The 15594-nt window shown below is 38.4% G+C and overlaps 1 protein-coding gene across 4 annotated transcripts in view; it reads left to right on the top strand.

Moving 5' to 3' along the window:
- SCFD2 (sec1 family domain containing 2) overlaps nt 1-15594 on the top strand; it is a 320652-nt gene that overhangs the window by 23723 nt on the left and 281335 nt on the right. For all 4 annotated transcript variants that reach the window (XM_037134595.2, XM_053654916.1, XM_037134597.2 and 1 more), the window contains exon 3: nt 11182-11309. In XM_037134595.2, the coding sequence (XP_036990490.2) occupies nt 11182-11309 (128 nt within the window). The remainder of the gene's footprint in view (nt 1-11181; nt 11310-15594) is intronic.

The raw sequence follows: 15594 nt of genomic DNA, 5'->3' as shown, positions 1-15594 counted from the left end.
TTATAGTTACGAGAACATTTTTCGACCAATGTGACAGTGGATACAAAAACTCATTAAAACAATCTCCTCCTGTCAGTTTTTGAAAAGAGAGAGGCTGTTTCTGTTGATGTGATTTGTTGGTGTCTTTGAACAGCTTCTGGGCAGTTTTTGTTTTCTGGTCATTACTGTAGGATAGTGGCTTTCCCACCAAAACTGTATGACCTTGAACAAGGTATTTAGTTCCTCGGAGTCACAGTTTTCTTCTCCGTAAAAGAGAATTACACTGGATGATTTGCAGGGAAACTTCAATATAATCTCTCTCTATGGTTTCTGTGTTCAGAAACTAAACTCCAGAACATGAATTATATAAGGCAGTAGTTTTATTTAGGTTGGTTTAATTCACTGCTGTGTCCCAAACCTGGTGTATGGTGGGCACTCGTCTTTGTCAAGTAATTGAACAAAAACACAACATAAAGACCTTCAATAAGAAGAAAGGGATAGATTATATTCTCATAGTTTGCTAGTATTTAAATGTTAAATTTTGTCAGCACACTTTGAAAGGATTATAGTTTTAAAGCCTATTTAAAGACTGGCTATTCATACACTTGTTTATTCAGCTTTGCAAATAATAGTAATCTGATTATAACCCTCCAGCGGTAAAATCCGTTAGTGGCTCTCCATTGCCCTTGGGATAGACACTAAAAATTTTAACTTGTTTTAGAAAGCCTTCTTAGATCTGCTCCCTGCTTATTTTTTCAGCTTTCACTTTCTCCATCTTTTCCCCCTTCCGTCCTTGCTCCCTATTTCCTTCCCCCCTTCATGAGGACACTGTTGGCTACAACCACACTAAACTTCTTTCAGGTCCTCAATGTCCTGTTCTCCCACCTTTTGGTCATCCTACAAGTTGCTCTTTCCTTCTGCCCACCTCCACCTTTGCCTTTGCTTCCATAGATAGTGCCCTTTATTTCCTGTATCAGCTCACAGTGCATTATCTTATAATTACTGCTTTAGTGTCTCTTCTCTCCAACTAGACTTTAGAAGCTTGCTGAAGGAAGGCTTATCTCTGACTTGTTCGCCCTTATGTACTGTTGCACTTACAGTACCAGGCACAGTCCCTGGCCCATGGGGGATGTTGGTGGTCTGAGTGCCCTGCCCAGGATGCTGACATTATGATAAAGCCAGAAAGCTTCTGTCTTTAATGCTCTGTGATCACTTCCATTCCTAAGTCATTAAAATAAACTTTATTTAATGATATATGATTTGAGTTAATGACAAATATTATAAATAAAATGAAATAAAATGAAATATAACAGGGGAAGTGGGATTTGTAACAGGGAGTGCCAAATTAGCTCTATGTGATCAAGGAGGGAAGCCTTGAGCTCTGCCTAGGATTGAACTGGCGTTTGGTAGGTGCTCAATAAACCTAATTAGTGAACATCTGGAGGAAGAGGGTGTTAGGCAAAGATACATAGGCCCTGAGTTGGGAATACAGTGGACCCATGGAGGAAGCTGAAATCAGGTCAGTGTGGCTGAGGCCCAATGGATGAAACTAAGAAGGTGAGAGATAAAGTTGTACATAAAGAAATATGCCAAAGCTTGTTGGACAAAACAAACTACTTAGATTTTACTTTAATGTTAGTAGGAAGTATGGACTGGTTTTTGAACAGGGGAATAACATTGTCTGGTAGCTTTATAAAGTCACTCTAGTTTCAACCATCATTAATTCTTGCTTGGACTATGAGTAGCCTCTCACCCAGTCCTTAGATCCATTCCCTACTACGAGGCCACAGTTATCTTTTAATGTAAATCTAATTCTGTCAGTCTGCTCTTGAAGACTTTTTAGTTGACCTTGGAAAAACATTTATAATCCTTAATGTGGGTTACTGGGCCTTGGATGATTTGACGTGAATTGAGGGCAGCATCACACTAGATCTTCGTGTCCCATTCACACTTATTTTCATTTCTTTGTAAAGGTCTCAAGTTCTCTTCTCAGGTCCCCTGCCCATGATACTGCTCCTGCCTGGACTGCTCTTACTCCATTCTTTGCCTGGCTGATCCCTACTCTCTCTTCAGGACTCACTATCACATCCTTAGCTAGCCTCTGAGCTGCACTTAAACCCCCAGATCGGGTCAGATGTCACACTCTCCCAGAGCTCCCATTCTCTGCTTTTGTCACCTCTGCAGGAGCATGCTCAGTTCTAGCTTCCCTGTTAGATTCCTAGCTCTGTGAGGGCAGGTCATGGGGGTTGCTCACAGCTGTGGTTGCAGCACGGCACTGAGTGCCCAGCCCACAGGAAGTGCTCATATTCTGAAAGAATGAGCAAACCTAGATGGCGAATTAAGTGAAATAAGTCAGACAGAGGACACATACAGTATTATTTCACTTATAGGTGAAATCTAAAAAGTGAAACAAGCAAGCAACACAAAACAGAAACAGACTCATAGATTTGGAGAACAAACAGATGGTTACCAGAGGGGCAGGGGTTGGGGGTGGGGACAAAAGAGTGAAGGGAAATAGGAGGTACAGATTTCCAGTTAAAATCATTAGGTCACAGGGCTGTAAGGTACAGCATAGGGAACATTGTCAACAGTATCATAATAACCTGTCCAATGGCAGATGGTCACTAGATTTAGCATGGTGATTATTATGTATATTAATGTTGAATAACTATTTGTACACCTGAAACTAATATATTATTGTATGTTAACTATATTTTAATAAGAAAAGAATGAATGAAGGACTGCTTTCCAGTGCCAAGGGTCTGCTTCAATATCTTTCTGTGTTTACCTGCTTTCGCATCATTTAGATGAGGGTTAATGGATACTTTTGTTAAAGATGAGGTAATTGTTTAAAAACGTAGTCGAGAGGAAAGATGACTATTGAAACCTCTGTGAGTAATTTAATTAACAAACCTACCTTTGGAGCTCATTAAGCTTACCACTGATGGAAGCCATTATTTCTGGCTGTGAAGAACTATGACTCAGATTGCTTTCTGTTTAAAATTAGTTTGAAATGTTTGTTTGTTTGATTTTGTTACCATTGTATTTCTGTTGGAATACTAGAACTGCTATTGCAAATCCTGTGACTAAGCGTGACTTCCCGAACATGCCTTGGAGAACCATCTCTCTGAGTTTAGTCACAGGATGATGGTTTGCATTCACATTTCACCCTCAGTCTCTCACTTGCCCCTCTTCCATCTGATTGAAGTATCACCATGACTCAACATTCAGCCACTTTTTACAAATTCATGTTGTCTTATTTATATTTTATTCGGTGATGAATATCCTGTTAGTTTCTAGCAGACTGCACTTGACATTTCATACATGCCAAACCAAATCTAAACCAAAGCAGATCTAAGATTTCATTCATAATTGAGTAATTCTGGTGAATAAAAAGCCAAGAATTAACTGAAAGAACCTATTTGCATGTACAGAAGTCTTCTGAGACTTAAAAAAAGCTAATTCTAGCAGGTTATTGTGCGTATAGTCTTGGCCTGTATAGAACAATTTGTCATAATAGTTTGATTTTTTTAAGGATACAGGACAATCAGTTTATCCAAAAAGAACACAGTGTTTGACATGTCGTTACTGGCAATATTGAAACTAATTCCATTTCATGGTAACTAAATGGATCTTTTCATAGGACAAATATTCTAGTCTATTATTTGTTTCAGTATATTCTTTAAATGTACAGTATAAAAGTAGAACGTTTCTCTCAGTTTCATCAGTGATAAAGTAGCTAGAGGCTATTTTCTTTCTTTACCAAGAATATGCTGAATATTAAATAAGGTATAGATTGTATGCAAGAGATACCTGAGGGCAATTTAGACTTTAGTATTTTTTTTTTGCCTTTTCAGTTATATAACTGATATATGTGTAGAATGATTTAAAACTTACCAAAGTATTCTTGGAAGGAAACACTTAAAGAAGAGAGTTGGATAACAGTGATTGGCGTTGTATAGCAAAGTGACCGCCAATGGCTTGCAGTGACCTACAAGGGAAATAGTAGGATATTGTTTAAAATAGAAAGTGTGCAGTCCTGAGAACAAGTTTTACCTGCTTCATGAATTACTGTGGATTTGTTTCACTATTCACCCTATTACATTGTCTTGTGTGGGGCTCACATGTGAACTTCAGAAAAGAATAGATGTATTAAGGATTTGAAAAGAAAACCTGAAAAGTTGAAAATAATTGACAATCTACATAATTGATGCTCTTTGATGATTTGCATAATATGAGGATACCAGAGCATAGCAGACTGGTCACTGGGCTCAGAACCAAGTTACCTGGGTGTGAGCCCTGCTTTTGCATTTATGGGTTGAGCATACTGAGTCAGACAGCTGGCTTCTCCAAAGGTCTTTGAATTGCAACAGTGATAATGGCTTAGTTCACCAGGTGAGGATCAAATGAGTTATCAGATGTTTTGTAAATCCTGAAATGTTTTTAAAATGGAATGTAGTGGTGTTATTTAAAATTATGTTTTAGTACTACATTTTATTTTCCTTTCAAAAACTTAAGTTACTTGTAAAGAAAATAAAAAGCTGTTTTTGGGTGGGCCTGATTTGTTAATAAGATGTTGCCCGGCTGTTGTTACACTTAAGAGAGAAGATTACGTGAGACTCAGGTTTACAGCAGAGCACACGGGTTTAGATTAGGTATAAATAGGACCTAATGGTTGTTGCTTTGTTTAAAATAGTCCTTTTTCTCAGACATATTGTAAAACTTTCCTTAGATACCTTCAAAACCTGAAAATAGAGTTTCAGCCTGGCCGATTTGGCTCAGTTGGTTGGAGCATCTTCCCATGTAACAGGGTTGGAGGTTTGATTCCTGGTCAAGGCAAATGCCTGGGTTGGAGATTTGATCCCTGCTTGGGGTACATGCAGGCGGCAACATTTCTCACTCATGATGACGTTTCTCCCTCTTTCTCTCTCCCTACTGCCTTCCTGTCTCTCTAAAAATAAATGCACATGTCCTTGGGTGAGGAATTAAAAAGAAAAGAGTTTCTTTCATGTTGGGTTAGGTAGTTTGCTGTTGAAGATGGGAGGAGGTTCACTTCCACTGCAAAAGTTGTACATCCACTTTTTTTGAGAGAGAGAGTTGGAAAGAGGGACAGAAAGAGAGGAAGAGAAACATCAACATGAGAAAGAAATATCTATTGGTTGCCTCTTGTACGTGGCCTGACTAGGGACTGAACCTGAAACCGAGTCGGATCGGTGACCTTTCACTTTGTGGAATGATGCCCAACCAACTGAGCCCCACCAGCCAGGGTTATACAGCCACTTCCCCCCTGCCCCCTGCCCCCTGCAGAAACATCACTGTATGGTTGCCTCTCACACGCCCCCTACTGGGGACCTGGCCTGCAACCCAGGAATGTGCCCTGACTGGGAAACAAACCAGGGACTTTTTCGTTTGCAGGCCAGCACTCAGTTCACTGAGCCACACCAGCCAGGGCGAGTACGGCCACTTTTTAAGTGAGGCTGGAAATACTTATGGAGTCAGAACTCCTCATAAAGGTAACAATTCTGGTTTTAAAATGTCCTGTGTGTTCAGGCTACAGAACTGCAATGTAATTAAATTAATGGGACAGGAAGCTAGCCCAGAGTCATCGCCTATAAAATCTTCATTGTGTTACCTTACTATAACTTTAAGCCTCTAAGTAATGTTTATCAAAATTCTTTATGTTAACATGTCATATATAAGAGGATTGCTTATGTTGGAGTTTTCAGCATTTCAATGAGTATCATTATGAATTCTGTATTATGTATTGCTGGCCTTTTCAGGTTAAAAAATGAAGCTACTGGCGGTGGTTATCCACATGTGTGTGCAAGTAGATGAAATGACTAATGTGCTTCTTTTTTTTTTAATTTTTAAATTTTTAATTTTTATTTAGTTATTTTTCAAGTACAGTTTTTTTTTGTCTATTTCTCCCATCCCAGCTCCCCACTGCCCTGTCTCCCCACCTCCTTCCCATCCCCCCCCCCCCGCCCCAGTCCTCATCCCTGTGTCTTTCATACTTGTTCCTCTAAATCCCTCCCATTTTTCCCCTTAAATTCTCTTCCCTCTCCCCTCTGGTCACTGTCCCCTTGTTCTCTATTTCAGTGTCTTTGTTTTTATCCTGTTTGCTTGTTTGTTTTGTTGTTTAGCTTCCTGTCAAAGGTGAGACCATATGGTATTTGTCCTTCAATGCCTGGCCTATTTCACTCAGCATAATGCTTTCCAGTTCCATCCATGTTGTTGCAAAGGGCAGTAGCTCCTTCTTTCTCTCTGCTGCATAGAATTCCATTGTGTATATGTACCACAATTTTTTGATCCATTCATTTACTGACGGGCACCTAGGTTGCTTCCAACTCTTGGCTATTGTAAATTGTGCTGCTATGATCATTGTGGTGCATAGGTTCTTTGAAATTGATGTTTTTGGATTCTTGGGATATAATCCTAGCAGTGAAATTGCTGGGTCAAAAGGCAGGTCAATTTTTATTTTTCTGAGAAAATTCCATATTGTTTTCCATAATGGTTGTACCAGTCTGTAATCCCACCAACAATGAACTAGGGTCCCCTTTTCCCCACACCCTCTCCAACAATTGTTGTTTGTTGCTTTGTTTATGATAGCCATCCTGACTGGTGTAAAGTGGTATCTCATTGTGGTTTTAATTTGCATCTCTCTGATAGCTAATGATACTAAGTATCTCTTCATGTGTCTCTGGATATTCTGTATGTCCTCTTTTGAGAAGTGTCTGTATAAGTGCTTTTCCCATTTTTTAATTGGGTTAGATGTCTTCCTAGAGTGGAGTCATGTAAGTTCTTTGTATATTTTAGAGATTAAACCTTTGTCTGAGGCATCATTGGCAAATATGTTTTCCCATACAGTTGGTTGTCTTTTTAATTTAATACTGTTTTCTTTAGCCATGCAGAAGCTTTTTATTTTGATGAGATCCCATTTGTTTATTCTTTCCTTTATATTCCTTGCTCTAGGGGACATATCGGTAAAAATGTTGCTGCGTGGAATATCTGAGATTTTCTTGCCAATGTTCTCCTCTAGGACTTTAATGGTGTCACAGCTGATATTTAAGTCTTTTATCCACCTTGAATTTATTTTGGTGTATGGTGTAAGTTGGTGCTCAAGTTTCATTTTTTTTGCACGTAGCTGTCCAGTTCTCCCAACACCATTTGCTGAAGAGGCTATCTTTACTCCATTTTATGTTACTGCCCCCTTTGTCAAATATTAATTGACTGTAGAGAGTTGGGTTGATTTCTGGGCTCTCTGTTCTGTTCCAAGACTAATGTGCTTCTAAAACAGGCCTCCTTCTTTATCTTACAAGAAAATCCTGACCTTTGTTATGTTTTATTATTACTATTACTGCTTCTGCTGCTCTGTTTACTGAGCACTTAATATGTGCCAGGCATTGTTCTAGGTGCTCTAGATATACGAGCAGGTTCAATTCTCATAACAAACCACTGAGTAATGTTCTGTGACCATCTCCAATTAATGGGAAGAAACATGTATGGAGAGGTTAAGCAACTCTCTTAGGGACATAGAGCTAGCAAGTGGCAGAGTCAGAACCCTCTGTCATTTGGTTCCAGGACCCATGCTGCTACCATACTACAATACTACCTGCCACTGGTCTACTACACTGACCTTGCTGTGACAGCGGCTATACCCACATCAGGAAAATAGAGAGTGTCTACAGTCAGACAGGATAAAGAATTGTTTAAAATACAGTATCACACTTATAGTATGGATTTCAATGAACTTTTATTGATTTATAAAATGGAATGTCACTGGTTTCATGTGAAACCTCAATAGCATGAAATATTCCTTGGGTCAACTTTTATGAGCATATTAGAGAAAGGGAGTGATTACCTCCTGTCCACAACTCAGATGCCAATGTACGCGTATGTGCGTACACCACCAAGCACCAGTAACAGAGTGACTCAGTGGCACCATGGGTGCAGAGCACAGCAGAACTGCCAGTATGATCTTGACTTCTTCAGTGCTGATTATTCAGACAACCAGGACTAGTTCATGAATGTTAACTGGATAATCTTGAGATGGCCACGAGTGATGTGGGGCCTAACGTGGTGTTTCAGACAGGAAGTAGATATTAGAAACTGTCACCCATATCTAGACAATCAGAATTATTTATATTAAAAAATAATTTTCAAGGAAACATGACTTGATGTCATTGTTAGAACTCATGGACACTATGTATTTCTTCTAAAATGTTTTACTAGAAAAGAGCCAGGTAATACAAGGCCCAAGTGACTTAAGTATATGTGAACAAGTCAGTGTTATATAAAAAAGATTTACTATAATTGGGTGAATTCATTTAATATATTAAAAACCCTTGAACATATTGAATTAGAAAATAATATCATTCACAGCAATAGTAGTAACAACCACACAACTACTCATATTTCTTGTGCGTGAATCAGGAAAGTGCTTTATGTACATTATCTTATTTAACCCTTACAACTTGTGGGGTGGTCACAATGATTACCTCCACCTCACAGATGAGAAAACAGAGGAAGAGAAAGGACTAGTTGTGGGCCCAAGGTTCCATAACTAGCAGGCCTCACGCATTTGTTCAGTGTTTACCGAGTATACCTGCCATGGGCCTGGCACTGTTCTAATGTGGTCCCAGTGCGAGGAGTGCCCGAGGAAGATTGCAGAGGCCATGTGGCTGCTGCGGGGGAAGAGTGGATGGTCAGAGTTGGAACGCAGATATAGCTGACCCCGGGGCCCACATTTTAACTACCACGCGAACCTGATGGGGCAGCCATGGCACTACCTAACCTACTGTGACCTCGGAGGCACTCTGTATTACACCCATGAAAAAGAGAGCAGTAAACTACTCTAGATGTCCTGCGTGCGGAGTGGAGAGTATGTGAGAAATCCCCGTGTTTTGGGGAGAGGTGCTTTGGAGAATAAAAGTCAGGGAAGAGTGTGTACTATAAATTGGGGAAACTGGGACTATAAATAACTCCCCTGCTCAGAATTTGGTACTGGCTCTCCATTGCCTTCGAGCTTTGGAGAAGTTAAGTAAGTTTCTTTTTTTGTGAGGGGGGAGTTGAACTGCCTGATCTTTTTTATTGTATTTTACTTTTCAATTATAGTTGATATTCAATATTATTTTGCATTAGTTTCAGGTGTACAACATACTTGTTAGACAATCATATACTTTACAAGTATATGATTGCTAATAAAGCAAGTACCCACCTGGCACCATACATAGTTATTACACTATCACTGACTGTATCCCTTGTGCTGTACTTTACATTCCTGTGACTATTTTATTACTACGAATTCGTACTTCTTAATCCCTTCACCCTTTTTACCAGGCCCCCCAATGCACCTACCTTCCTTCTGGCAACCCCCAAACCCCAAGGGAAATAGATCTAGTTCTGAATGGCGATAAAGACTGTTTACAACTGCTAAGCTATGCTACTCTTTTCAGACTGTGAAATCAGTCACATGCTCGCTGGCAACTTATCACCTATACACTGAAGTCGACAAGCCTTGGCAAGGAATGTGGGGCTCTAGCAGAGTAGCTACCACCTTCTCTTTTGCCCTAACTTCTACGGCCCCTCTCCCCTGGTGCCTCAGCATGGAGCAGAGCAGTACTCCTTAGTGTCAGGTACCTAGGACTTTGCACAGTCTGGAACATCCTTCTTCCTCTTGCTTTGTGATGAAGATTTTGTATCTTTCTTAAGGATTTTCTTTACCATTCTTCTTCCCAGATTGAGCTATAACTTCTTCCCTTGGCTCTTTTTGGAATTTATATATCTGTGTACTTGCACGTATTTCTGGTAGAAATCATTCTCTGAGCCTTTGTCCTCCCAGCAGGGATTTGATCTCTGTGCTACCAGATAAATCTGTGCAAGCACTGATCGTGCCTCTTATCACACCTTTTGGGGTAATTTCTTTGCTTATACTCTGCTTCTTCCTATTAGTCATTGAAAGCTTATACCTTTTTTAATCTATATCCCAACCATTGAGAATAGGACTTGTAGTTTACCTGCTTATTTAAATTAAACATAGACAATTGGATGTAGAGCTGTAATGACAGTTTTTATTAGATTGAAACAAGTGGAATATGTTGAGCGGTGATGTTAATTACTCAGAAAAAAGATGATAATAAAACAACTACTCTTTAATGAAAAATTAGGATGTGTCAGACATTAAACTCAGTGCTGAAGGATATCATTATTATTCCAATTATTCCAAGTCAAATTTGAACTTGAAAGATATACCTTATTAGGTATACCTTTAAAGCTAAATCAATATTTTATTAGATACAACTTTTAAAACTAAATTTTAAAAATGCATTCATTTTCAAACTAGTTAGTAAGAGATGTTAGTGGAACTCTAAGTGAAAGAAAAGTCTTTGGAAAGGGACAGAAGTCATCTCTGTTTCTCTATACTCAGTTTCTAAAGCATTACTACAACTGTGTATACTTGGCTACATGTAGAGGTCTTCCGGAAAGAACACTGCACTCATTTATGATTTAAGCATGGCCTGCGGGGTGAGACAGTGGGCTGTTGGGCAAGTGAGCCCAGATGGGCCCTGCACAACGCAGTGCTTCGCTCTGCTGTCAATGGTTGATTGTACGGGCTTCAGTGGGTGCCATCCTTCCAACCTGAGGCCCAGAGAGCGGCACTTAAGGCCTTGGTTACTTAGCCTAATTCTTGATTTTCATTCAGTAGAAAACCTGCTCATTAAGAATTCTACTGAGTGATTTTCAAACAGTAATTCTCATTGCTAATTGCTTTGGGTTTTCCAGACAAGTATGTTATCTCAAACTGATGTGCTTATAATCACCGATAAATCACTTTTTCGACATGTATTGATTTTGGCATACATAACATTTATATGTTAGTGTGGCAATGTTGAACAACAAAATATTTTAATGCAAAATCTAAAAAAAAAAAGGTGTCATATAGCTTTCCCCACTTCTCAAAGCACAATATAGATTTTCTTCCTTTTTGGGGCGGGGGCTTGATTTTATTGTCTCTTTAATTTCTCAATATTTTGTGCTGATTAAAATGGATTAAATAGTCTCTTTTAATCCTACTGCTTAGAATTTCTCAGTAGGAAAGACTCTATTAGTGCTCAAAAAGATGTTTAGGAAATGATGTTGCTTTCAACCCCTTCCATCAGTCGGTGGAGATTTACTCTAAAGCTCTCTGTGGTTTTGTTTCAGTGATGCCGCAGCCAGAGCCCTGTGGGAAGCCTTACTGAACACCAAGCACAAAGAGGCAGTGATGGAGGTCCGGAGACATCTAGTGGAAGCAGCAAGCAGAGAAAACCTGCCAATCAAGATGAGTATGGGTGAGTGTGCTCACTTCAACCCAGGACAGACAGAGACCGCAGGCTCCTAGGGAGTTCACTTCCGCCTGCTCTGACCGGAAGCCCACATAGCCAGCATGGCATGTAGGTACAAGTATTGACAAATTTGTAAACTGTTGAAAGAGTAGGGAGGGAATGTGTATGCTTTGTCTTTGTGGTTCAACGATGACCCCTTTTCTTAGGTTCAATTTTGAGAACTCTAGGAGAGTCTTTGCATACAAAGAATGATTCTTTTATTTTTTTTAGTTGATCTAGAACTATCAGAATTAGACTTGACCACCTTCCCTTCATTCTGTTCCACCCCTCTGCCCCCTCCCCTTTTTCTTTCTCCCTCCGTATTAATGTGGATGACAACTCTTTACTGGTTTTGAATCGATGAATAAGCTACTGTGCTGGCAAAACGAAGAGCAAATAGATGTGCTTGGCCTGGCCCCTCACCTTTAGAGGGTTTGCGAATTGTCCAGTCATGTAAATGTTAGCCCTTCTTCACCAGGGTATTACACGTCTCATTTTTCTTATTTCTTTTTTTCCCCCCACATTCAGCTTTGTCTTTAGTCTTAGAAGAATCTGGCTGAAATGGAATTTAAGTTTTAAATAGCTTTTTTTTGTTTTGATTAAAAGGTCAGAGAACTAATTTTTTGATTTTAGAAAAGGAATTTGTTGTTTTTCTTTTTTATTAAATAATTCTATTAATATGGAAGTACTTAAATATAGATATTGAATTTGATTAATAGAATTTATTTCTGGAAACTATATTTTAACAATGTTTTCTTATTTACAGTCTTCTTTTGGATAGCCAACAAATGTTAGCACATTTTCTTGGAAGGAAATTTTTTTTTGCTGAGATTCCTTGCCCAGGTGCTTAATTACTTATGAGTACAAAAATCAAAGTATCAAATTGAAATAGAAGAACAAAACTTTGGAAGTAAAGGAATGTGGATGAATCTAGAGGAAAAATGTGACTATCTATACGAGGGTTTAAGGAACATAATAATGGTCAAAAAGTGACAAGAACATTTATTGAGTATTTACAATGTGCTAGGTTGTCTTCTGATTCTTTACATGTGCTGTCTTATTTAATTTTTGCAGTAATTCTGGTGACATAGGTACCATTACTATCCTATCCTATTTTTCAGATAACGAAACTGGAACACAGAAAATTAAGTTGTCTAAGTCCTTACATATGACAAGGAATAGGACTGAAATCAAACCCAAACATTCTAATGAAAGAGAATGTGCTCTTTATTTGTAAAATCATCCTCATTCCATATACCCAGTGCCAAAGTCCTACTGATGTGTTAGGGAAGAAATAAAGCTGTTACTTAGAGACCATTCTACCATTTGACTGTTAGTTCTAGTGTCTTTGGACTTGACTAATTCCTTCCTTCCTTCCTTCCTTCCTTCCTTCCTTCCTTCCTTCCTTCCTTCCTTCCTTCCTTCCTTCCTTCCTTCCTTCCTTCCTTTATCTTTGTTTTTGCTTCCCTTCTCTCTCTCTCTTTAAATTTCCACAGTTCTGGGTACACAGTCAGAACAAGTATGTTTACTTTGTGGAGTTCCTTATCCATGATTGCATGAATCAAGAAGTAGTTCATGTTGTCAATTAAAAAAGTAGAAATGCACAAAGGGTCTTGGTGATAAGGTTAATTTATATTCTGCTGCAGGGATATAATCTTGTGATGCTATCACAGAGCATAAATCAATTTTCAGTATTTAATCTAGGACTGAAAGATCAACACACTTTACGTTTGTAAAGGGCTGTATCTTTTAAAAATAATCAAAACAAGAGGGGGAAATGAGTAAGTTCATAAGGATTCAAATTTAAATGTTTGATATTTTTGTCAACTAAAAAATATTTAGATACAATATTTAGATTTGCTTTATCCCCAGAACTCCAGACATGGGGGAGGATGGGGAGAGAAAATAAACAGATAATTGTTAGCAAACTTAAAAAAAAAGATTTTATTTATTTATTTTTAGAGATAAGGGAAGGGAGGGAGAAAGAGAGGGAGAGAAATAGCAACGTGTGAGAGACACAGCCATTGGTTGCCTCTCACACTCCTCAGCCGGGGACCTGGCCTGCAGCTCAAGCGTGTGTCCTGAGTGGAACTCAGGGCACCAGACCAGTGATGTTTTGGTTTGCAGGATGATGCCCAAAACACTGAGCCACACCAGTCAGGGCTGTTAGCACACTTCTGTTGTAAAAGGGCCAGAAAGATTGGCTTAAGTCATACTTTATCCAGGGCTAACTATTTACAATTTAAGAAAAGAAACACAGTGTGACTACACATTTCTGTTTCATATCACTAATTAGTAGTCAGAATTCCTCATGTGTTTCATGTCTATATACCAACAGATATATGTCACCATCAACAATAAGGAAAAGAACTGGAATTTAAACATAATAAACCATTGGTATTTGAAAACTGTTTATCATATAGCTTATCATTTAAAAAAGTCATGCTCTGTATACTACATGGCTGGAATGCTTTCTCTAGCAGCATTTAAAATTATGAAATGTTCTTATTTTAAAATATATGTTATTAATAATGCTATTACAGGTGTCCCATTCCCCCCCCCCTTATTCCCCTCCACCTGAACCTCCCCACCTACATTCCTCCCCTTAGTTCATGTTCATGGGTCATACATATAAATTCTTTGGCTTCTCCATTTCCTATACTATTCTTAACCTCCCCCTGTGTATTTTGTACCTACCATTTATGCTACTAATTCCCTTTACATTTTCCTCCCTCTGCCTTCCCCATCCGCGCTGATAAGAAATGTTCTTTAAGCTATACACTGTTCTCCAAACCCCTCCTGTAAATTCTACTGAAGTATAAATTTTTTCTGATTGTAATAGAGGCTTCTAGTATTTTTTAGACATAAACAGATTATAATTCTAGTTGAGGATCCTCTAGTATTTAAATTTACTGAGAGGGATCCCATGACTAAAACCTCAGATCTTAAATATGAAAATTTTCAATGCAAGGTAATATTAAAACATATGAGCACCAGGAGAAATAAGCATCATTCTCTTAAAGAAAATGGTTTAATTGCTAAAACAAACCTAAGAATTTTTGTTTATGTGGGTTCTATCTATTGCTATCTGTGGGACAGATACGTAGGTATGTAGGTAGATAGGAAATATCACATTACAAATTCAAGGAGAGAAAAATTTTAAATAATTTCTTAAGTAATAAAATAAACTTGTTACATGTTAATATGAATAACATGTTTTTGTAAAAAGTAACTATTTTCTAAAACAAAATAAGTCAGAATACAGTTTTATAGTTTTTCACATCTTTAATGTCTGGCTTAGTAGAAGATAGCTATATCTCATATCTGCTTCTTTATTCAACATGTTGCAGTGTATTATTTTGGATAAAGTATATAAAGAAAATCCGGTCTCACAAATATATGTAGTTTGAAAGGAAGGAATGTTTTAATAACCTTTCAGAAAACTGCAGATATTTTTCTTTGATACAATGCCAGCTTTCCAGGAGGTGGTTTCCTGTAGGTTAATTGTAATGTAGAATGTGAATCCATATCATTAAATTCTCTGTACTCTGTTATGTTAAAACCCATTGGTCTCTTGCATTTTGAACAGATCTTTTGCACATGCATTATTTTATACTGTTGGGCATTAGGCACTTGGGGAAGCCAGTTCTCCGAATTGTACACATCTTCCATATGGTGACACGTATTATACAACACAACAAAACCACATTTGTTGCCATCCCCACTGATATCAGTAGAAAATCTTTAAATATTGGGAATGTAAAGCTATAGGGCAGTTACAACTTTCCCAGAATTATTTTCACACAAAAACTTGACTTTCATCACTGACAATGCAAGCTGACAGTTGTTTTCCTTGAAGTGAAGGCTCATTTCATTCACTTTTTGGAAAAATGTGTGAAGAACCAGTTTTTCAGCTTTTTTCTCCCCCTGTAAAAATGTTGTGCCATTAAAACAGTGTGAACAGGCCTGGCTTGTGTGGCTCAGTGAATTGAGTGCCAGCCTGTAGACTGAAAGGTCACTGGTTCGATTCCCAGTCAGGGCACATGCCTGGGTTGCGGACCAGGTCCCCCGCTGGGATTGTAAGAGAGGCAACCAATCATTGTTTCTCTCCCTCTCTTTCTCTCTCCTTTCCCTTCTCTCTAAAAATAAATAAATAAAATAATTTTAAAAATCAGTGTGAACAGTTCAGTTTACAACTCAAATAATCACACCAGTGCTTTTCCTCAAGCCAATCATTGTACTCAGGTATGCA

The sequence above is a fragment of the Artibeus jamaicensis genome, unplaced genomic scaffold (assembly GCF_021234435.1).
Source record: "Artibeus jamaicensis isolate MK-2021 breed Jamaican fruit bat unplaced genomic scaffold, CSHL_Jam_final contig_889, whole genome shotgun sequence".
Classification (NCBI taxonomy): domain Eukaryota; kingdom Metazoa; phylum Chordata; class Mammalia; order Chiroptera; family Phyllostomidae; genus Artibeus; species Artibeus jamaicensis.
This window is presented reverse-complemented; position numbering and strand designations above follow the sequence as displayed.